At 56.8% G+C, this 21,304-nt stretch overlaps 1 protein-coding gene across 2 annotated transcripts; it reads left to right on the forward strand.

Moving 5' to 3' along the window:
- The first annotated feature begins 9,260 nt into the window (after window positions 1-9,260).
- LOC123289335 (cuticle collagen 2-like) lies at window positions 9,261-20,984 on the forward strand. 2 transcript variants are annotated; one of them, XR_006533241.2, is made up of 3 exons: window positions 9,261-10,257; window positions 15,077-15,782; window positions 19,252-20,984. XR_006533241.2 is itself a non-coding variant. In XM_044779074.2 (2 exons), exons 1-2 carry the CDS (start codon window positions 9,378-9,380, stop codon window positions 19,437-19,439), a joined length of 1,068 nt encoding a protein of 355 aa, XP_044635009.1. In that variant the 5' UTR covers window positions 9,261-9,377; the 3' UTR covers window positions 19,440-20,984. The 2 variants fall into 2 exon arrangements, 1 of the variants encoding a protein (XP_044635009.1); XM_044779074.2 differs by lacking the exon at window positions 15,077-15,782.
- Window positions 20,985-21,304: the final 320 nt, after the last annotated feature.

Below are 21,304 nucleotides of genomic sequence, written 5' to 3' on the forward strand. Positions count from 1 at the left end.
AGAGTGGGAGTGACCTGTTGGCTTCGGGAAACAATTGGTCATCCTGACCTGCCCCCCGGATGGGCATAAGCCTCCCCGGCCCCTTTTACCTCCTATGCCATCAACACAGAACACCTGGAAGTGCCCGCTCCTACAGGCCTTTCACACTGGAAACAGGTTCCGCAAGGTTGGGAACTGCCCCAGCTCCCTCTGCCAGAGGTGAGGAGCCAGGCCTGGAAGCAGAGCCTGGACAACAGGATACTTCTTTGTGGCTTTTTTAAGAATGGCGTATTCCATAATTACTTCCACTAAAATATTTTGAAAAATGATCTGCATCAATACTATAAAATCATTAAGGTGAGGCCGAGGGAGGGATCAGCCTCCACCCTGTTCCAGGTCTAGAATTTGCCCTTCCCAGACCGCTAGACTCTTAGAACTACCCCCAACAGGCTTTGTCCACACAGCTGGTGCTTGGATTCCCGGCCCTTCTCTGGGCTGAGCAATTCCAGAGCAGAGCTGTGTTAGGGACAAGAGAGCCTGCCTGAGCCATGGGCTGGAGAGGGGTCACCATCCGCCTCCACCTTCCTCTCCCAGGTCAGCCCCACAGGGTCCTGGGTTAAGAGGGAAACCTGTTATTTGTTGAATCTTTTATTTCGCCCTTGCAGAGACCGGGTGCTGGAGGTATTGTCTCCACAGCACAATTGAGAAACAGGCTCCAAGTTAGATGACCTGCTAAATTCACAAAACTAGTGGATGGGAAAGCTGAGATTTTTGGCCCATGTGCGACTTTTTCTTGTGAAAAGCTGTAGTAACTGCCATGGGAGAGTGACACTGGAGGCGGGGATGGGAGGTTGACCTTGCCCCCTCCCGGCTGGTGCAGGGGACAAGTAGCTTTTCTGGGGCATCAGTAGGATGAGGGTCTCCTCAGGCCCCTCACTCCCCGAACAGGTCAGCACCGATCCCTCCCCTCACAAGTGTGTGGACTGGGTCTAGGGGCTCTCAGGCCAAACATCCAGCCTCCACACACGGTCCCAGAAGCCCTTGATATCCACCCTGCCATGGGCTGCTCCCCCCATGGAGCCTGTCCAGCAGAGGGAGGGCCAGGCCCTGGCCTGCCAAACATAAGGTCACTCCCAGGGGTCTCGCTCTCCTCTGTCCTAACAGGGAGACGCCCAGCCTGTCCCTGTGTCCCTGTATACAGGCTGCCCGCCCACCTGTGGGCCCCAGGGCCCCTTGCACACTCATTCCTATTCATGTTCCTATAAAGGAAGCACCCAGCACAGGTCCTGCCACAGAAGGTGACCACAGTCACTTGTTCCCACTCCCTGTGCATGTGCCAGAGAGCAGAAAGGCCCAGGGAGGCCAGCTCAGGTGCTGGGACCACCATCCCGGCCAGCCCAGATTTGAACAAACCTCCAAATTCTCCAAGACATAGGCATAGAAATGACTTGTGCCTCCATTTAGTCACAACGTTCACTGGCTCTGAAGCAGTGGAGGGGGACACCTGGGTAAAGGGCTGCCCAAGGTCCCTGCTCTGCAGCAGAGGAAGAAAGAACATTCTGGTACACAAGAGAGTTCCTCGGAAAAAAGCCACATGTATTCACTTGACAAACCCTCTATCCATAAGCACCCACTGTGTGCCCCGGGAGCACAGGTGGGACAGCAGTTACAGGACAGTTACAGTCCAGGGGGACTGAGAGCCCAGGGATCGATCAGGAGGCGAAGAAAGAGTACAAGTTGGCCAGGAAGGAGAGGAACAAGGCCAAGGCCCCTCCCAGGGACCTGCAGGGAGGGTGCCTGGCGAAGAGTCTGGACTCTGCTCCCTCAGACAATGCAGATTCCCACCCCTGCCGCTCCCTAGCTCAGTGACCTCAAGTAAACCCCTCCACTTACTCTGGCACCTCAGTTCCCTCACCTCTAAAATGGGGATATTAATTGTACTTACTTGTGAAAACTAAATGAAATAATGGGAGGAAAATGCTGAGCACAGTGGCCGGCCCAGAGTAAACAACAAGTATCATTTTCATCATCAGGGCCATTATTGTCCATCCTCAAATGCCACCAGCCAACCCAGTCCAGGATGCTTCCTTACGTCAGCAAATAGGCCGAAACCCAACCCCGCCAGCAGCAGGACGAGGCTGGGGCGGAAGAAGAAATTCCATTCTCAGAGCAGAGACTAGGCTGGCCCCAACTCTGTCCTCTGCCAAGGTGGGTGGCTGCTTGTCCCCAGCAAGACAGCGTCCTGTAAAGTAGGCTGATCACCACTCCTCCTCTCCAGGGGCCCAGCCTCCAGCCTCAGGATGGGAGAGGGCCCTTGATGTGTGTCCCAAATCCTCCTGGGAGTTTCTCCCTGGAGAGCAGACTGGGAGGTGAGGTCACAGCAGCAGGAGAACCCTGTTCCCTTGTCATTGCCTGCCTGAGTCAGCACCTGTCTGCAGGCCAAGGGGATGCCACTGTCTGGTCCCCACCACTGCCACCTCCCCCTGAGTGAGTCAGGGGGTGGAGGGGCACACTCTCACCCACCCTCCTCCTCTCTCTGGGCCTGGCAGGTTCGGCCAAGGCCTGCCTGGGCAGGGCCTGAGGACCGGCCAGGCAGTCTCCAAGCCCCTGGGCAAGAGGAACCTGCTGATCCACTGGTTTGTAATTCAGGGAATGTTACTGCCAGCAAGAGATGTGGGCTCTCAGTCCTCACACCTGCCAGCTCTCTGTACCTCGAACACCTTTCTCCCCTCTTGCTATCTGTCCTATTTGTACAACAAGGAACAGTTGGGCTGGTCCCCAGGCCAGCACCTCTTCCAGCCCCCCTGGCTCCCAAGCCCTGGTGAGGGCCCTGGAGGACCCTGTGCTGTGACACCTTTCCCAGGGAGGGAAAGAAAGAAGGATGGGCTGAGCCCTGGGCAGGACCACACAGCTACACATGGCTGAGACCCCCCACCCCCCAGCATGAAGACCTGATCAAAAGGCTGCTGGGCTGTGGCAGGGCTGGGTAACTCTAGGCAGGAGACATCTGGGTCCTTCCGCTAGCTCTGCCCTGATTTACTAGACTCAACATCCAATATTCACCATTCAACACAGAGCCCCCATGAGGGCTGGACGCGGTTCCAGGTGTGAGGAAAATAAGGGCGACGAGCAGATGAAACCCCTGCTCTCCTGAAGACGATGTTGTATTAACCACAAACAAATAAGTGAGAAAACATCAGATGTCAAGGATGTGCTGTCAAGACAATTGCAACCAATGATGGCAACTAGTGACCAAGTGACCCCTTTAGGTTGACCAGTCAGGGCAAGGAGGCCTTCCCAAGGAGGGGACTTTCAACCCGGGACCTGAATTACAAGAGAATTAGCAGAGACAGCAGCAGGGAGGTCACCCACTTCCCAGGGCAAGGCAGGGACAAGCATGGTATGCTGAAGGAATGAAGAGGCCAGCAGTAAACAAGAGGCAAGCAGCACAAGACAAACTCAAAGAAGTCCCCAGGGCCACATCATGGGCTCCATAGCCCACACAGGGAGTTGGGATTTTTTTTTTTTTTGAGGAAGACTAGCCCTGAGCTAACTGCTGCCAATCCTCCTCTTTTTGCCGAGGAAGACTGGCCCTGAGCTCACACCCGTGCCCATCTTCCTCCACTTTATATGTGGGACGCCTACCACAGCATGGTGTACCAACCAATGCCACATCCGCACCTGGGATCCGAAATGGCGAACCACGGGCCACTGAAGCGGAACGTGCAAACTTAACCACCGCGCCGCCGGGCCGGTCCCGGGAGTTGGGATTTTATCTTTAAAAATGTGAGGCTCAGGGCCGGCCCCGTGGCCGAGTGGTTGGGTTCGTGTGCTCTGCTTTGGTGGCCCAGGGTATCACTGGTTCGTATCCTGGGCGTGGACCTAGCACCGCTCATCAAGCCATGCTGAGGCAGCGTCCCACATGCCACAACTAGAAGGACCTACAACTAGAATATACAGCTATGTACTGGGGCGCTTTGGGGAGAAGAAGGAAAAATAAAATCTTTGAAAAAAAAAAGTGAGGGCTGGCACCATGGCCTAGTGGTTAAGTTCAGTGCACTCCACTTCAGTGGCCTGGGTTTGGTTCCCAGACATGGACCTACACCACTCTGCGGTAGCCATGCTGTGGCAGCGTCCCACGTATAAAATAGAGGAAGATTGGCACAGATGTCAGCTCAGAGCCAATCTTCCTCAAGCAAAAAGAGGAAGATTGGCAAAGGATGTTACCTCAGGGCAACTCTTCCTCAGGAGAAAAAAAAAAATGTGAGAGTTAAGTCTCTCACCCCCAGGTTGCCTCATCTGTGGCTAGGGGCAGAGAGAGTGAGAGAGAGAGTTTTCTCTCAATCAGCAAACCTTCCCAGAGCCCCTCCTTTGTGCCAGGCCCTGACTGGGCCCTGGGAAAGGGCCTGCGGGAGGACAAGGGGTAGTTCTAGTGGTGGAAGAGTCGGGTAGAAGACAGACCCAGGTCATGATGACTTCAACACCCTGACCAGGTCCACGGCAGAAGGAAGCCCAGGAACAACAGTGCCCAGAGAAGGCAGGCTCTTCAAAGTGTTGATAGAAGCTAGCGTGTGAGGAGGTATGGCACAGCACGCATGCCAAGTGCTTCAGGGCAGGCTAGTAAGACGACACCCGGACTCAGCATTGAGGGGCTCTGGGGGTTCAACAGGGAGAGGGGGAGATGAACAAGACTCAGGAGCAGAGAGGTGAGGGGTGAAGCCCAGGGCACAGCAAGTGTAGATGATGCCTTCACGAAGCTACAGAGATGTCCAGAAGGCAGAAGTGTAAAACTGAAACTATAACAGCTCTAGAAGACAAGAGAGGAGAAAAATCTTTGTGATCTTCAGTTAGACAAAGATTTCTTAGGGGCCGGCCCAGTGACACAGCGGTTGAATGTGCACGTTCCGCTTTGGCAGCTCGGGGGTTCACCGGTTCAGATCCACCACTCAGAAGGCCATGCTGTGGCAGGCGTCCCACATATAAAGTAGAGGAAGATGGGCATGGATGTTAGCTCAGGGCCAGTCTTCCTCAGCAAAAAGAGGAGGATTGGCAGCAGATGTTAGCTCAGGACTAATCTAGGCCCAGGGTTTTGCCAGTTTGGATCCTGGGCACGAACCTAGCACTGCTCATCAAGCCATGCTGAGGCGGTGTCCCACATGGCACAACTAGAAGGACCTGCAACTAGAATCTACAACTATGTACCCACAACTAAAAATACACAACTATGTACTGGGGGGCTTTGAGGAGAAAAAGGAAAAATAAAATCTTTAAAAAAAAAAAGTTTTGGGGCTGGCCCCGTGGCCAAGTGGTTAAGTTCGCGCGCTCTGCTGCAGGCGGCCCAGTGTTTCGTTGGTTCGAATCCTGGGCGCGGACATGGCACTGCTCATCAAACCACGCTGAGGCAGCATCCCACATGCCACAACTAGAAGGACCCACAACGAAGAATATACAACTATGTACCAGGGGGCTTTGGGGAGAAAAAGGAAAAAAATAAAATCTTTAAAAAGAAAAAAGTGTTTATAAAAAAAAAGACTGGCCATCAGAAGTGTTAACAAAGATGTGGAGAAATTAGTAACTTTCATACACTGCTGGTGGGAATGTAAAATGGTGCAACCGCTTTGGAAAATAATTTTGGAAGCTTCTTTAAAAGTTAAACACACCAGGCCAGCCGGGTGGCACAGTGGTTAAGTGCGCACGTTCCGCTTCGGCGGCCCAGGGTTCACTGGTTCGGATCCCAGGTGCGGACATGGCACCGCTTGGCAAGCCATGCTGTGGCAGGCGTCCCACATATAAAATAGAGGAAGACGGGCACGGATGTGAGCTCAGGGCCAGTCTTCCTCAGCAAAAAGAGGAGGATTGGCAGCAGATGTTAGCTCAGGGCTGATCTTCCTGAAAAAAAGTTAAACGTGGGGGAGTGGCCCCGTGGCCGAGTGGTTAAGTTCACGCACTCCACTTCAGCGGCCCAGGGTTTCGTCAGTTTGGATCCTGGGCACAGACATGGCACCACTCATCAGGCCATGCTGAGGCAGCATTCCACATGCCACAACTAGAAGGACCCACAACTAAAATATACACAACTAGGTACCAGGGGATTTGGGGATAAAAAGGAAAAATAAAATAAAATCTTTAAAAAAAAAAGTTAAACACACCTACTATGTGATCCAGCCATTGCATTCCTAAGTATTTACCCATAAGAAAAGGAAATAAATGTCCATACAAAGACTTGTATGCCAATGTTCACAGCAGCTTTATCTGTTAGCCCCAAACAAGAAGGAGCCCAGAGACGTCTGAAGGACTGAAAGGCACAGACAATATTCAATTGTCCGTTCCACAAATATGCATTGACCTCCTACTATGTGCGAGACCCTGTTCTTGGCACTGGAGATGCAGCCGGGACAAGACAAAGTCCCTGCCCTCACCAGCCTCACGTTCTAGTGCGCAAGATTAACAATAAACCCGATAAACAAACAAGAAAAGCCATGCAGAGAAAAGTCCTCAGGGAAACAGGACACACCTCATGACGGGAACACTGCGTGGAGGGAGCTCTCCTCTATGTGGGCGGGCAGCTGAGGGAAGGCGTCTCTGAGCAGGCGGCAGTTAAACTAAGACCAGAGGAGGCCCTCCCGTCTCTGGTGTGCCCCTGCCCCTCTGAGACGGCCCCTCCCAGCTGTTGTCAGCCCCCTTCCTGCTCTACACGGTTGATCCATTTCGCTGTGTGGCTTTGCATGATTCCCAGCCTCTCTCTGCAGCTCAGCTTTCTCAGCCATACAGTGGGGAGACAGGTTGTGCCCAGCTCACAGTCAGTTCTCTGCCCATGAGGGCCTCTCACCTTGGCGCAGCTGGATTTGGGGACAGGCAGAGGAAATACACCAAGGGCAGGTAGGAAAACAGGCTTGTCAGGAGCCCAGCTGGCTTCTCCTGAGAGATAGCCTAGGGAGCCTGTCCCTCGGGACCTGGGGTAGTCTTCTGGAGAGAGGGCATGGGCGGAGCAGGGGGCACCCCTCTTAAGCGGGGCTCACAGTGAGGAGGGAGCAGCTGAAGCACTGTCCTGGCCTCTGAGAGGGCTGCTCTGGCCTCCTGCTTGTGCCAGGGCCAGGGCCAGGCCAGGTTGGCCTGATGCCCGGAGGGGCAGGGCGGGAGGTCAGTGGCCACAGGCAGGGGGGCCTGCTTGGCCCTCTCTCTGGACACAATGTCCTGGACTGCTCCACAGCTTGGCTGGCAGACAGGGAACAGTGGCTGGCAGAGGGTTAGGGCAGCTGGCCGACTGCGGGGGGAGCAGCCCAGCCTGAGCAAAGGGCTTGTCTTCCAACCTGTCCTGCCACCTTGGGCAAGGAGAGTATCAGCTTGCCTGGGAGGGAGGCAGGGGCCTGGTGCCCTGCAGGGACCTCATCAATCCCTCCCGACCCTGTGCCTTAGTTTCCCCATACCACCACCAACTGCCAGCACTTGAGCTAAGTTCCACAAGAGCATGGAACCCTGCAAATGCTGGCCCTGCCCCTTCCTGCTGTGACTTTAGGCAGGTCACAACCTCTCTGAAACTCAGATCTTCACCTGAAATATGGTATCTACTTCTTTGGACTTGAAGGCATGGGGAGCTTTTAGGACAGTGGCCCTCAGGAGGCCATGCTTGATGGAGTAGAGTGCTATAATTACATAGTAATAAGCAACAATAACACCGTTCTTGTACTGAGGGCCTCCTCTGTGTCTGTGCCAGGAGCCTCACCTACCTGGCCCGAATGCCCGCAGCAACCCGGAAGGTGGGTTTATCACCCTCATTTTATAGATGAGAAAACCGAGCTCCCAAGAAGCAAAGTGACGCAGCTGATATTAGGGGGCGAGTAGCTCCCCCTCTGGGAACCCACCCTCCCAGTAAGCAAAAGGGTAATTAAGCGCCTGATGGCTGGACCCTGGGGTTCCCTGAGGCCCAGCTGAACCAGAGAGGGGCCAGGGGCAGCAGCTGAGCCCGGAGACCTCGCTCGCCTCCCACAGGACACTCCTGGCAGAGTCCACGCTGGGTCCAGATATACAGGGCGGGGGGCAGGGATAGCAGGGATGCATTCATTCATTCAGCAACTACTGCCTGAGGGAAGTATAGTTCGGTGCTGCTGCACACGGCCTCTGGAGCCAAACTGCTAGACTCTGGACTCGGACGCTGTTACTTTCCAGGTGTGTGGCCTGGAGGGAGGGTGACTCTTAGTTGTCCCATTGAAAGTGCTGCGTCCCAGGAAACCCCTGGGTCCCAGGCAAACCAGAACAGCCGGTCACCGTACCTGGAGGAGTTACTGTACCCCTTGGTTTCCTCAACTGTAAAAGGACACCACTTCTCACCTCAAATTGCTGTCAGAAGGTAAAATGAGCACAGAGCCCTGGCTCACCATCCAGGCCTGAGAAGTAGGAGCAGGGACAGTGGCATTTCACGTCTTCCTGGCAGAGGCAGAGCAGAAGGGGAGGGAGAGAGGGAGGCGTGATTATCCCCATTTTACAGATGAAAGACTGAGGCTCCTACAGTGTCTGAGCACAGAAAAGGCCTGGGCAGATACCTTCCTCATCCCAGTCTGCTCTTAGGAGGTGCTCGAAACAGGCATTGGGTGGGCTACCTCAGGGAGTGAATGCATGGGGTGCACTGCAGGGGACCCCCAGGTGTTCCAAGGAGTCTTGTGCAGAGGGCAGTTGGGCAAGGCCCCCTGTGCCCCTCAGTACCAGCCCCACCTGCTGCTGACGGCCAGGCCACAGGGCAGGCCTGGACCACATGCTCCCCGGCAAAGGCCAAGGTCCACAGGGAGCCAACTAGCCCAGCAGGGCACCGCCTACCAGCCCAGGGTGAGGCCCTAGGAGGGAGTGACCAGTGATAAGGACAGTTCAGTTAGCTGTGTACGCAGCAGGCTCTTCCCCACACTAGAGGGAGGGCCCATGAGCAGCCCTATTTTTTTTTTTTTTTTTTTTTTAAGATTTTATTTTTTCCTTTTTCTTCCCAAAGCCCCCCGGTACATAGTTGTATATTCTTTGTTGTGGGTCCTGCTAGTTGTGGCATGTGGGACGCTGCCTCAGCGTGGTTTGATGAGCAGTGTCATGTCCGCGCCCAGGATTCGAACCAACGAAACACTGGGCCGCCTGCAGCGGAGCGCGCGAACTCAACCGCTCGGCCACGGGGCCAGCCCCGAGCAGCCCTATTTTATAGGTGAGGACACTGAGGCTGACAGAGGCAAAGTCTACCCAACGTCATCCAGAGGGTAGGCAGAGAAACCCGTCAGCTTCAGTGCCTACTTTGGAATACAAGACACATGGTGTTCCGGGCACAGGCGGGTGGGAGGAGCGGCTGAGGAAGCTTCCCCGAGCAGGCGAACCCAGAGCACCCAGTGTCAGGGTCAGGGAGGGAACCTTTGAACAGAGGAGAAGCCATGGCCCCAGGTGGTGCTGGGGCTCCCACCGCTATCTGGGCTCTCCTGGGAGCCCAAGGATCCCAGCGAGGGCGATCACCCCCCATCCCCACGGGCACCTCCCTCGCTGGACAGAGGTGCCCCCTGGACAGCGGCCTCAGTTTCCCCTTGGGCGATAAGCGCAAATGGAGGACGCTGGGCCAGGCCAGGCCGCGCCAAGGAAGAGGGCCCCGGCCCCTCCTCCCGGCCCCCAGCCTGGCGCAGGCGCGAGGGGCGTCGGGCGGGCTGGTACCCGGCGGCGCCTCAGGGAGCTGGGGCGGCCGCGCTGTTCCATCCTCCCGACCGCGGGACGGCTCCTCCGCGCCCGCCGAGCCCGGGGATGCTGGCGGGGCCGGGCGGACCGCTGGGAAGAGCGGGGCCCAGAGCGGCGTGCCAGGCTCGCCGAGGCCCGGGCTGGGCGCACAGCGGGCCGTGGCCGCCCGCCGCGGGGGTGGGAGTCCGCCTGCCCGGAGCTGCCCCGGCCCCCGTCCCGGCGTCGGCGTCCGCAGCCGCCCCCCAGCCCGGTGCCGGCCGCTGTCGCACGTCCGCCTCGGGCTTAGCTGGAGCTCAACGTGCAGCGCTCGGCCCCGCCTCGAGGCCCGGAGCCCCCTGCTCCTCGCAGGTTACCCGGGAGCCCAGGGAGCTCCGGGCCGCGCCGCCCCGTCCCCGCGGAGCGCCTCTGCCTCCCCGCTCCCTGGCGGCGGTTGCTGCCTCGCTCTGCTCGCACGCACTTCAGCCGGCCTGGCCGCCGGTGGTTATTTATACCCACGCTGTCTCCCAGCCGGCGGCCCGGAGCCCTGCGCGCACACCGGTGCAGCAGATGCCGGCGGGCCCACTGCGTCTGGGGAAGCCCCTTGCCCAGGTATGACTCTCCTCGCCCTTGGGAAAGGAGGAAAGGACACAGGCTGCCGCCACCTGAGGTCCTCCCCAGCCCCCAGGCCCACCACGACTGCACTGGCTCTGCCTCGGTGCCCAGGTCAGGGCATCGTCTTGGGCTTAATCATGCTGCCCCCCAGGAGGCTCCTAAAGCAGGGTCGTGGCCACTGAGAGGCTGCTTAACAATGCTGATGCCAGGGTTCCACCCCAGGCCCCTCTGAGTGGGCCTCCTGGAGATGAGGCCTGGGACTCTGCATTTGAAACAGGCCCCCTAGGGGAATCCTGCACTCTCTAAGGTTTAGGAGCCGCCCAGTGGCTGCTCTTTTTTTTTAAAGATTGGCACCTGAGCTAACAACTGTGGCCAATCTTTTTTTTTTTTTTTTTTCTGCTATGTCTCCCCAAATCCCCCCGGTACATAGTTGTATATCTTAGTTGCAGGTCCTTCTAGTTGTAGCATATGGGACGCCGCCTCAACGTGGCCTGACCAGCGGTGCCATGTCCTTGCCCGGGATCCTAACCCTGGGCCGCTGCAGCGGAGCGCGAACTTAACCTCTCGGCCATGGGGCTGGCCCCCGTGGCTGCTCTTGAGGGAGTGAGCAAGCAAACAGCAGGAGGGTGGCTGGTAGGGACTGCCTCTGCTCTGATGTGAGGGGGCAGGATGGAAGGACAGGGCGAGTGAGGGTCTCGGGGGAGAGCAGACTGGAGGCCTTGGCCAGGGAATGTCTGAACTGTGGCCTCCGAACAACAGCCGTTGGCTGAGCATGGAGGAGGGAATACACTTCCCTAAAAGAGTTGCCAGGCCCCAGCGGCCTACCTGGTGGCGCAGCGGTTAAGTGCACACATTCGGTTTCTCGGCACCCCGGGGTTCGCCGGTTCGGATCCCGGGTGCGGACATGGCACCGCTTGGCGCACCATGCTGTGGTAGGCGCCCCACATAGAAAGTAGAGGAAGACGGCAACAGCGTGCAGCAATCACAGCACAGCCACCGTCACAGCCATGGTCTCATGGAGCAAGGACAGCGCGGAGCTGAATGGTGAAGGATGACTAGGCGTTCACCAGGAAGATATGAGAGGTGGTATTCTAGGCAGCGGGAACAGCTTGCTCAGCTGCTCGGAGGCCTGAAATCCCTGCTCCTGTAGGGACCTAGGAGCAGTTTGGTGAGGCTGAGGCTGAGAGTGTGTCAGGTACATGGTGAGAGACGAGGCTGGATGTGCAGGGAGAGCCTGGCCTGGTGAGGAGACCAGACTTTGTCCTGAGGGCAGTGCGGGGATGGAGCCGGTGGAGGAGGGCTGAGGAGGAGGAGGAGGAGGAGGAGTGGGAGGGAGGCTGAACAGGGCGCCCCAACAGCAGAGGCGGCAGGGCCTCCCTCCCCTCTTCCCTGTATTCCCCTTGGTAGCCCCTCTTTCCCCTGCCCCCCATACCCACCCTGGCTCCGCCTTAGCTCTCTCCTGCTCAGTAGCTCAAGCTGGGGACCGCCAGGGAGCTCAGACTCCATCCCAGCTGAGCATGCTGTGTAGGTGATTTTGTCTGCCTGGGTCTGTTTCCTTGTCTGTAAAACAGGGACAGCACTGAGCCCCACCAGTCCCTCCTCAGCAGAGGCGATGGAGGGGCTGGAGGAGCGTATTTGTGCTCAGGGGTGTCAGGTGCAGTGTGAGGCCTCCCCTGCCCTCCATCCCAGTGAGCCTCCTCTCCAGATGGTCCCCACCGCATGCCCACCAGGCTTCAAGAGCCACTCAGTGAGAGCCAGCACCCCCCCCCCCCCGCCTCGGTCTTCTCAGAGGCAAGATGGAACGCTCCCAAGTGCACTCCTGGCAGCCCTCTGGCCCGGGACAACCAAGGCTGGCTCTCCCCAAAAACAAACAGCTCCCAGGTGCAGAAAGGGCAGGTCAGGACCCCCCTCCCCCCTCCCCTCCGCGTCCCCTCTGCCACCCCCAGCCCCTGCCAGGGACATCCTGTGCCCTGGTGATGTCACCAGGCCCTGGGAGCCGTGGCTGGCTGTAGCTGACAGCACTCAGGACTTATTTTTAAACTCTCAGGGCTTGCTCAGCTCCCTGCCCCCTCTCCATCCCACCCCTGTCTGCCCTGCCTACCGTCTCCCACACCCCAGCTGAGCCCCCAGGCCAGTCTTGAAGGTTCCCTCCACAGACACTCTGTTGCCTGACTTTCACCCATGAGGCATCTGAGAAGCCGTGGGGGAGCTGGCTCATTGGCCAAGTGTCTCTGATCACTGAATCCAGACCTGTCGAGGTAAACGAATGGGCCCCTGGAAGTGGACCTCAGCCTCCTGTGCCTCCAAGGGGGAGCCAGAAGCCCAGAGAGGGCAAGGGACTTGCCTAGGGTCCCACAGCCAGGGCTTGGGGTCATCAGAGGGGCTCTGTAGACACCTAGAACCCCTGGCTGGGCTTTGGAACTGTCACCAAAGCTTGATTTGAATTCATTTTTTAAAAACAGCTTTTTGCCTCAAGGCTTTCTTGATACCACGTGGCTCAGACAAGCTGCAGAAATAGACTGGGCGCTGGGATACCTCCCAGCGGCCCCGCAGCCCTCACCAACACCCCAGGCAGGGAGTGTGTCTAGCACAATTGTCACACACTTACCGTTGCAAGTGACTTCAGACTAAGGACCTGTCAGCACCCTGAACTGAGAAATTTATGCTGATAAAACACCCCTTTATCAGTTTCACATGTTGGCCTTTTGGATATGATTGTGGCTGAAAAAGAGGTTTTACTGGAAAAGTCCATTTGAAAATGGCAGCCTTGACTCCCTCCTCACAGGTGCCCTGGGAGGCTGGGGAAGGGCAAGAATCCTCTTCTAGAAAATGGGAACACTAAGGTCAGAGGGTAGGGTGACGTGCGTAGTGGCTGGAATCTAGGGTGCTTCCGTCTTCTGGCGCCATGAGAAGGGAGACAGACTATTTTGCCCAGCCCAGCCCCACCTAGAGTGGGTGGTCTAAGATACCCCCATGGGCTGCAGTGCCCGCTGAGGATAAATCCTTAGAATCTCCATTTCTTGACAGTTCACCTCAGTGTAACACACACTCTGGACCCAGATAGTTTGAAACCTTCCTGTGCCATTTCTTAGCTGTGTGACCTTGGATAAGTCACTTCACCTCTCTGCGCCTCAGTTTGCTCACCTGTAAAATGGGGATAATAATAGGATGCACTTCACAGGGAGGGTTGTGGGAAAGACTGCTTGAGAAACTGCCTGAAAAGCACTTAGCACAAGGCTGGACACTTTGTGAGCACCCAACCAACGGTAGAGTTTATTATCATTATTATTCTCCCTGAGGAAGCACTCACTGAATCTTTACCCTGACAGCCCTGCTTGGGTCCTGGGGATTGGACATGGGGCTTCTGCCCCCAAGTGGCTCAGAAGTCCAGAGAGACAAGAGGCAGCGCTGAGGGAAAGGCCACTTCTGATGGGGCATCCATCCGGGAAGGCCTCCAGGAAGAAGTGGCCTTGAAGCTGGGCCTAGAAGGATGGCCTCTTCAGACTGTCTGGGCAGGGCCGTCAGGAGTTGGGAGATGGCTGACTTAGCTTGCTTGTCTGGGAGAAAGAACTGCGGAGAAACCTCCTGGCCAGCCTGGGGTGGTTGTGTGGAGAGAAGCCAGAATCAGCTCAGGAACTCCAAAAACCTCAGCAGCTCCTTTGCCTTCTGCCCCTATCCACCCACCGCCGTTTCCCCTGGAGGTCACTCGAGCCAAAATACCAAGAGCCAGGCGGCCGGGCAGATGGCCATTCCCAGGAAAGCAGGAGCCGAGAAGAGGGAACCTGTGCCCCCTTCCCACTCCCACAACCCAGCTGTGTCAGCAGAAAGTCCACCCAGGCTGGGTTCGAATCCCACTTACTGTGTGATCTCAGCCAAGTCACTTCATTTCTTTGAACCTCAGTTTTCTCTTCTGTAAAATGGGCATAAAGCTACCTTAAAGGGCTGTTGTGAGGATGTACTGACCAGATGTATAAAGCATCCGGCACACATTAAGTGCTTAATAATTGTCTCTTTGGAGACGGGAAAAGAGCCAGGCTGACTTTCCACATGAGGAAGTGAGGATGCTGGAGACTGGCCCCTCCAACTTAATCCCTGGCCCATCACCCTCAGGAAGTCCACAGCCTCCTCAACCGGCAGGGCTGGCAGGTGAGAGTGATGCTGTGCCCCTGAGGGAAGGAGGGCCTGGGGTCTGAATGCAGACCCACACAAATCAGGAAGCACAGGGTGCTCCGTGGGCAGAGATGGAGAGAGAAGATCCAGCTACTGGGGTTGGGCGGCTGCAGCAGAAGCGGGATGTCCTGGTGCCCTCTCAGGGCACTGCCCCAGGCACTGACTGAGCAGGTGCTCCAGGCCCCGAGGAGATGAGAGCCCCTGGTTTGCTGGAATCCCTGATCCTCCTCTGCCAAGCTGAGAGGCTGCCTGTCCTCACCCACGGGCTCCTAGGTGTGGACATGTACAGACACATTTGCACAGACACACACGCTCAAACACAGACATACATAGACACATCCGTATACCCAGGGACACACACTCTCACACACACACACACACTCTCTTCAGGTCACAGGCCTCAGGGCAGGGGAAGCCCTAGACACTTTCCCCCTTTGATGGAACAGGAGACCGAGGCCCCGGGGGGCTGCTGGTTTCCTGCCCACCTGCCTTTCCCTCAAGCTCACACACTACTCCCATGCACACACCACCCACCACCGGGGAGGCCCCCCAAAAGCTCCTCAGCCTCATTCCAATAGAGCAGTCCACCTCGGCTCCCCAAAACAGGGGTTCAGTTCTTGCTCACATTTTTATCCCCTGTTGACAGATGAGGAAACCGAGGTGCAGAGTCAAGCCAGGCTTGTGAAAAGCATGCAGAGGACCAGAGGAGGTGGGATGCAAACCCAGGCTCAATGGATGGACTCGACGTCGAGGCCTCTCCAGAACTCTTCATCGCAGACACCTTGCTCTGGCTGAACCCCAGTTCTCCCCACTCCCACCCCCTCACGCCTACACATCTGCTCCCTCCCCAGAGAAGTTCAGGCCGTGGGAGCCAGCCCTCCCTTCCTTCCAGGCTTCTGTGGATGCCCTGGACCACGTCCACCAATAGCCACCGGAGGACAGGCAGAGCCGGGGCTGAGTCAGCTGGTGCCCCATGGCACCGCCTGGCACAAGAGCTCCTAGGAGGCTTTGCTGAGAGGACGAATCAGGAGGCTGGACACGAAGTCACCACCCAGGGACGTGCCTGCAGCGCCACCTGGTGGTGACGTGGCACTCCTGCTACTCTCGGCCCTTGTCCTGCCATCCCATCCCTGTGGGTTCGGTAGATGGTTTAGTGAGCAGCTACTACGTGCCAAGCAATGGGTGGCCAGGCACTGAGAATGGGACCAGTCCGGGAAGATCTGGGGGACAGCACTCCAGGCAGACAAGTGTTCTGAGACCGGAAGGAGTTGGTCGTGACCCAGAAGGAGCAAAATGGTCAAAGTGGCTAGACCCGGGTGCCAGGGGTGGAGACGGAGGGGGAAGTGGGCCAGGTTGGTGGCCAGATCTCATGGGGCTTTTTAGGCTGTGGTGAGGATATGGTCGATGGTTTAAAGGCTGCTGTGGGGAGGACAGACTGCAGGGTGAAAACAGGAAATCAGGCAGAATATGATGGTGGCTCAGACACCAGGGGGTGGCGGGGAGGGTGGGAAGAAGTGCCTGGATTCTAGAACTGATAGGATTTGCAGACGGATTGGATGGGGCTGTGAGATAAAGTGGGGAATGAAGGACAACCCCAAGGCTTTTGTCTGAGCACCTGAGGAAAGGTGAGGTCCTTTACTTTGAAAAGAAGAAGGAGGAGAAGCAGGTTTGTGGGGGGGACCAGGTGCCTTCGGGCAGTTTAAGGTGGAGACGCCTGTAATATGTCCAAGGGGAGGAGCCGGGGAAGTGGGTGGGTCTGTGCCTCTGGAGCTCAGGGGGAGGATGGGGCTGGAGGTCCACATGTGAAGTTGCCAGGGTACAGATGGCAGCCCACACCGTGAGGATGGGTGAATCACCTAGGAGCAGGCACAGGACAGAGCAGGGGGCCTCTGACCTTTAGAGTTTGAGGAGACGAGGAGGAGCAGCCAGGAGGTAGGAGAGCCGGAGCCAGTGGAGAGAGTGTTTCAAGAAGGTGGGAGTGAGCAACTGGGTCCGAGGCTGCTCAGATGGGAGAGAGAGGAGCCTGGGCATGGCCCCAAGCCGACTTGGCAATGCCACGGCGGTCATCGGGGACCTTGAGAAGCGGGGTTCCAGCGGAGGGTGAACGTCTGATTGGAGGGAAAGTGGCGGCTGCGAACGGAGACCTCACTTCTGAGGAGTTTCACTATAAAGGGAGCAGAAGAATGGCGGGAGCCGGAGGGTGATAGCGGCCTGGGAGGTTTGGTATTTAATTTTTGGGCTGGAGCAGATTTTACAGCACGTTTGTGGACTCATGGAATTATCTCGTGGAGAGGGAGGGTTGGAGCACATGGGAGAGAGAATCGCAGGCGTGGGGTGACAGGATGGGTGCTCATGGGAGGGGACTGGGTTACTGGGGGCAGAGATACTCCGTCCCTAACAGGAGGGAAAGCAGAACAGCATGTGGCTGAGGGGGGGCCCTAGAGTTGGGCTGCCTGGGTCCATATCCTGGCTCTACCACTGATAATCCCTGGGACTAGAACAAGTCATTCCTGTTTTCTGAGCCTCAATTTTCTTACCTGTAAAACATGCGTGGTGATGAGAGTAAAAGCTGGCAGTGTGGCACTTGCTCCCAGCCGTGAGCTATTCTAAGCATCTCACACATTTTAATTCAGTGGATTCTCACTTCAAGAGTGAAGGAGCAGGGCCAGCCCAGTAACCAGTAGTTGAGTTCGGCGCACTCTGCTTCAGCAGCCCAGGCTTGTGGGTTAAGTTCCCAGGCACAGACCTACACCACTTGTCAGCTATGCTGCGGCAGTGTCCCACATACAAAATAGAGGAAGACTGGCATAGATGTTAGCTCAGCAACAATCTTCCTCAAGCAAAAAAAGAAGATTGGCAATGGACGTTAGCCCAGGGTGAATCTTCCTCAGCAAAAAAAAAAAAGAGTGAAGGAAAAACTGGGCCTGGCTGAGGGCCTGCAGAATAAGGTGTGGGATCATGCAGGAGGGGCCACTTGCCCCCAAGAGCATTGATGAAGCCTTCCTGGTGGAGGTGACAGCGGACTGGGGCCTAGAGGGATGATTAGAAACTAGTGAGTCAGAGAAGAGAAGAAAGAGAAGTCTGGGCTTGCCACCCATGGGCAAAAGCCCAGTGGTGTTACTGAGTCTGGACATGAGTTCTGAGATCCACACTTCCAGTCCTCTTGGGCATGTGGGGAAACTGAGGCCCAGAGCAAGGAGGAGCCCGGTGAGTCATTGGCAGACTGGGCACTGGCTCCTGGCTCCTGGCTCCTGACTGCAGCCCCAGCTTTGGGCGCCTCCACTTGCTCTGGTCACACCCCTGGGGCTCATACTTGGGGCCTTGGCAAAGCTATAGGGTAGGATTTGAGGGCGATTTGAGCTCTGACAAGCAGCTTTTCAGAGTCCTAGGGCCAGGGGCGTGGCCCAGCCCTGCCGCAGACGTGGTCAAAGCAGTTCTGGACTCAGACCCCAGGAGAACAGCCATGCTCTTCAGCCCTGAGCCGCCTGGCCCCACTGACTTCCGGCCCCATCTCCTGTCTCTAGCCCTCTTTACCCTCCAGCAAGCTTTTCTAATGGTGGAACTGCCGGCATTGGCAAGTCTCTGGGGAAGCCAATTTGAGTGTGATGGGGGGGAGGCACCTGTCATCACATTCTGGGTCCCAGAGGTGTTGGGCTGGGACACTGTCCCATGTCTCATCCTTGCAATTTACAAGGGGCTTCTATCCAGCATCTCATATGAACCTCATTGAAACCCCGACAAGTGGGCAGGACAGGAATCCTGATCCCCATGGCACTATTAAAGAAGAAGAGGCTCAGATAAGGATGTGGCTTGCAGAAGGTCACACAGCAAGTTGGAGATGGGGCTAGGATGAAGCCTGATTTCTGGTTCCATGTAAGCCCAGGTTTCTGTGAATAGCTCACGGTCTGGATAGGAATAGAAGCAGCCAGCGCCCTCCCTCAGTAAAGGGCCGCCCAACTTCAGTGTGATTCCAGGGAGATGGGAAGTGTGGAGATGCAGGATCCCTTAGCCTGAGTCTCATTTTGCTGTGTGACCTTGGGTAGCTCCTTTCCCTCTCTGGGTCTCTTTCCCATCCATTCAGGGAGGGCCCGGATATGATAATTCTAAGATCCTTGTTGTCCAAAGCCTCTGACCCTGGTACCCAGGAGGAGAAGACACGCAGTGAGGGAAAGAGAGAAAGAGAGATGGGTCCAGGGATGGGTGGGACCAAGGAAGAGGTTGGGAGGAAGGTGAGGGGAGTAGCAATGTGGCCTCAGGGAAGTCGTTTCCCCTCTCTGAACCTCAGTTTCCACAGTTTGCCAAATGGGGTCACCATGAAGGTCCTTCCTGGCCCAGCATGTGGGACAAATATCAGTCTTTTCCTCCCCACCACCAAGAGCTGGGCCTGGGCCTTGCTGCTGCTGGCCAGGGTGGCTTGGGGACCCCATGGGAAGATGTCAAACCAGGTCTCAGTTTGGCTGCTTTGGTTGGCTGACCTCTGCTGGCCCAAGGGAGGTGGAGGGTGGGGGTGTCCTTCCGGTGTGGACAGGCCCGGGCAGTGTCAGCGCCTTGACTCAGAGATGACTGAGATGGCAGAAAGAGCTTGGGCTTAGGAGCCCCCAGGTCTGGGTTTGAATCTCATCTCTGATACTTCGTAGCTGTGAGATCTTGGGCAAGTCACCTAAGACCTCACTGAGCCTCCATGTCCTCCTCTGTAAAACGAGGACGCCCATCCGAGGGTGCTGTGAGGCTGGAATGAAATAAGAACAGTGAGGAATGGTGCAGCTGGCTTGGGCTCTAGAGGACCAGCTGAGATTCCTCCTTCCTCTGCTTTCCTTGCAGCCCACATGGGACCAGCACAGGCCTGGAGGCAGCACCAAGGCCCCGGTAGCCCTTCTGTCCCCCAGTGCACCCCCGTCTGGACTTGGAGTCGGCCTGGAATCCAGGGCAGAGTGGATGTCCCCTACCAGAATCGGAGACACCTGCAGCCTCGGAGCTGGGGGATACTGAACATTCCCAGCTCCTGCTGACAGACAAGCAGCTTAGGATAAAAGGCTCCTGCTGCACTGGGTCCAGGCGTCAGCCTCCGTGGGTGGGAGGGTTTGCTGAAGTGAGAGGCTGATGAGAGCGCAAGGGAGGGCTGGCTGGAGGCAAGCACCTTCCAACCGGTTTCGGATTTCCTTTGCTGTCCTCCCCTATCTCTGGCTGGCAGCTTTTTGGGATTAGCTGCTGTGGTCAGGAGCTGCCAGCTGGGCCGGCCTGGCACAGCCTCAGGGAGGTGTATGAGGGCTGTCTGGTAGCTGGGCACAGTCAAGGAAGGGGGCATGAGTCCAGTTTTCGAAATTTGTCCCTCAGGAAATTTGTCCTTTGGAAATTTGGGAAGTGGTGGGGAGAGGTGCGTGTCTGCCACTCACACATGATCCGTGTAGCACATCCACATTGTACAGGGAGAGAAATAGCTCAGGGAGGTGGAGTGATCACGCAAGGCCACGCAGCTGGTCTGACCCTGGCTGCATCCCACGCCATCCAGTGGACACGCCTCCCTGACGGCTGACAGATGAGCTAGGAGGGGCTCATGTCCGTGCGGGTCAGTACCTTCTACACCATCGCCCCAATGGCAGCTACCACGTACTGAGCACCTACCCTGTGCCAGGTGCCTGTGAGGCTGGTGTCCCGTTCTACAGACAAGAAAACAGAAGCCCAGACAGGGGAAGCGACTTGCTCTAGATCACACCCCAAACCGGCGATGGAGGCAGGGTTTGAACCCAGGACTAACTCCAGAGGCTGTGTTCTCACCTGCCCCATGCTCAGCAGAGACCTCCCCGCTTTGACACACGTCAAGCCCACGGCAGCTGTGCTGCCCACGGCTGCACCAGGCCCTGCTCTGGCCGAGAGCATTTGTACACAGAGCGGAAAACACAGTGGGGTGCAGCAGGCCTCTCCCGAGAGAAACCGACCTCACCTTGGCAAATCTCAGGGAAGGGACTTGGAGGCTCAGTTGGGTCACAGGTTCACTCCTTGACCAATCAACTGTGCCCAGGGCTGGGGTCAGATAACCATGTAGCAGCCCCCTACAGACCATGGTGGCCAAGGCGGTGGGGCATGGCCTTTGCCTAGAGATTTGACCCCTGGGCCAAAGGTTCTGTTTAAGTTACATCTGCCTCCCCCGGCTTCTGAGCTTCCTGTTCCCAACTTCCATGACAAGAGGCTGGGGGGGTCAGGGTGGGTCCTCTCGAAACTGCTTTCCTTGGGCCGGGCCCCTTCGTCCAGCCGACAGGCCATGTCTGCCCAGGGAACTGAAGTGTATGGACAGGGGTCAGAAGCTACTCGAAGGACTTGTCTCTGTGCCCAACTCATGTGTGAGCCTTGGGGTTAAGTCACATGGTTCACCCTCTGGTCTCAGTTCACACATCACCCACAGAGAGGTCTCCGCCCAGCTCCCCAGCCTTCCCAGCCGCAGTCTGTCCTTCTCTATTGTGTCTCTGTGAGGTCTGTCTTTCCTGGCAGATTGTGAGGGCAGGAGGCAGGGCTGACACAAAATAGACATTTAATAAATATTTGCTGAATGAAGTTTCTCTAAACTCTGGTGTCCCCATCTGTACAACGGGGGAACGACAGCCCCAGTGAAGTTTAAATCAGATAGTACCCAGAGCCCCACCCCGGGCCTGGGATGCAGCCGGAGCTCCCGGCCCTGGAACCGCACTGAGGGCAGGCTGAGCTGGAAGGCCTCTGGAAGCCACGAGGAGGAGGGAAGGCCCAAGAGTGCAGTTGGTTGAAAGACGGAAGATGTGACACTGAGCCCAGGGCCGCCTGTGGTTACTGTTCTGGGAATTGAATTTGGAAATTTGAAACCCACTCTAGGTGTGAATTTAGCTCTGCTGCTGCGATTTGAGGC

This window comes from Equus asinus, chromosome 4, assembly GCF_041296235.1.
Source record: "Equus asinus isolate D_3611 breed Donkey chromosome 4, EquAss-T2T_v2, whole genome shotgun sequence".
NCBI lineage: Eukaryota > Metazoa > Chordata > Mammalia > Perissodactyla > Equidae > Equus > Equus asinus.

Coding starts and splice junctions, on each gene's coding strand:
- LOC123289335 (XM_044779074.2), top strand. CDS start 9,378: ATGGCCCCAGGTGGTGCTGGGGCTCCCACCGCTATCTGGGCTCTCCTG. Junction 10,258..19,251: donor TGGGGAAGCCCCTTGCCCAG/GTATGACTCTCC, acceptor CTTTCCTTGCAG/CCCACATGGGACCAGCACAG.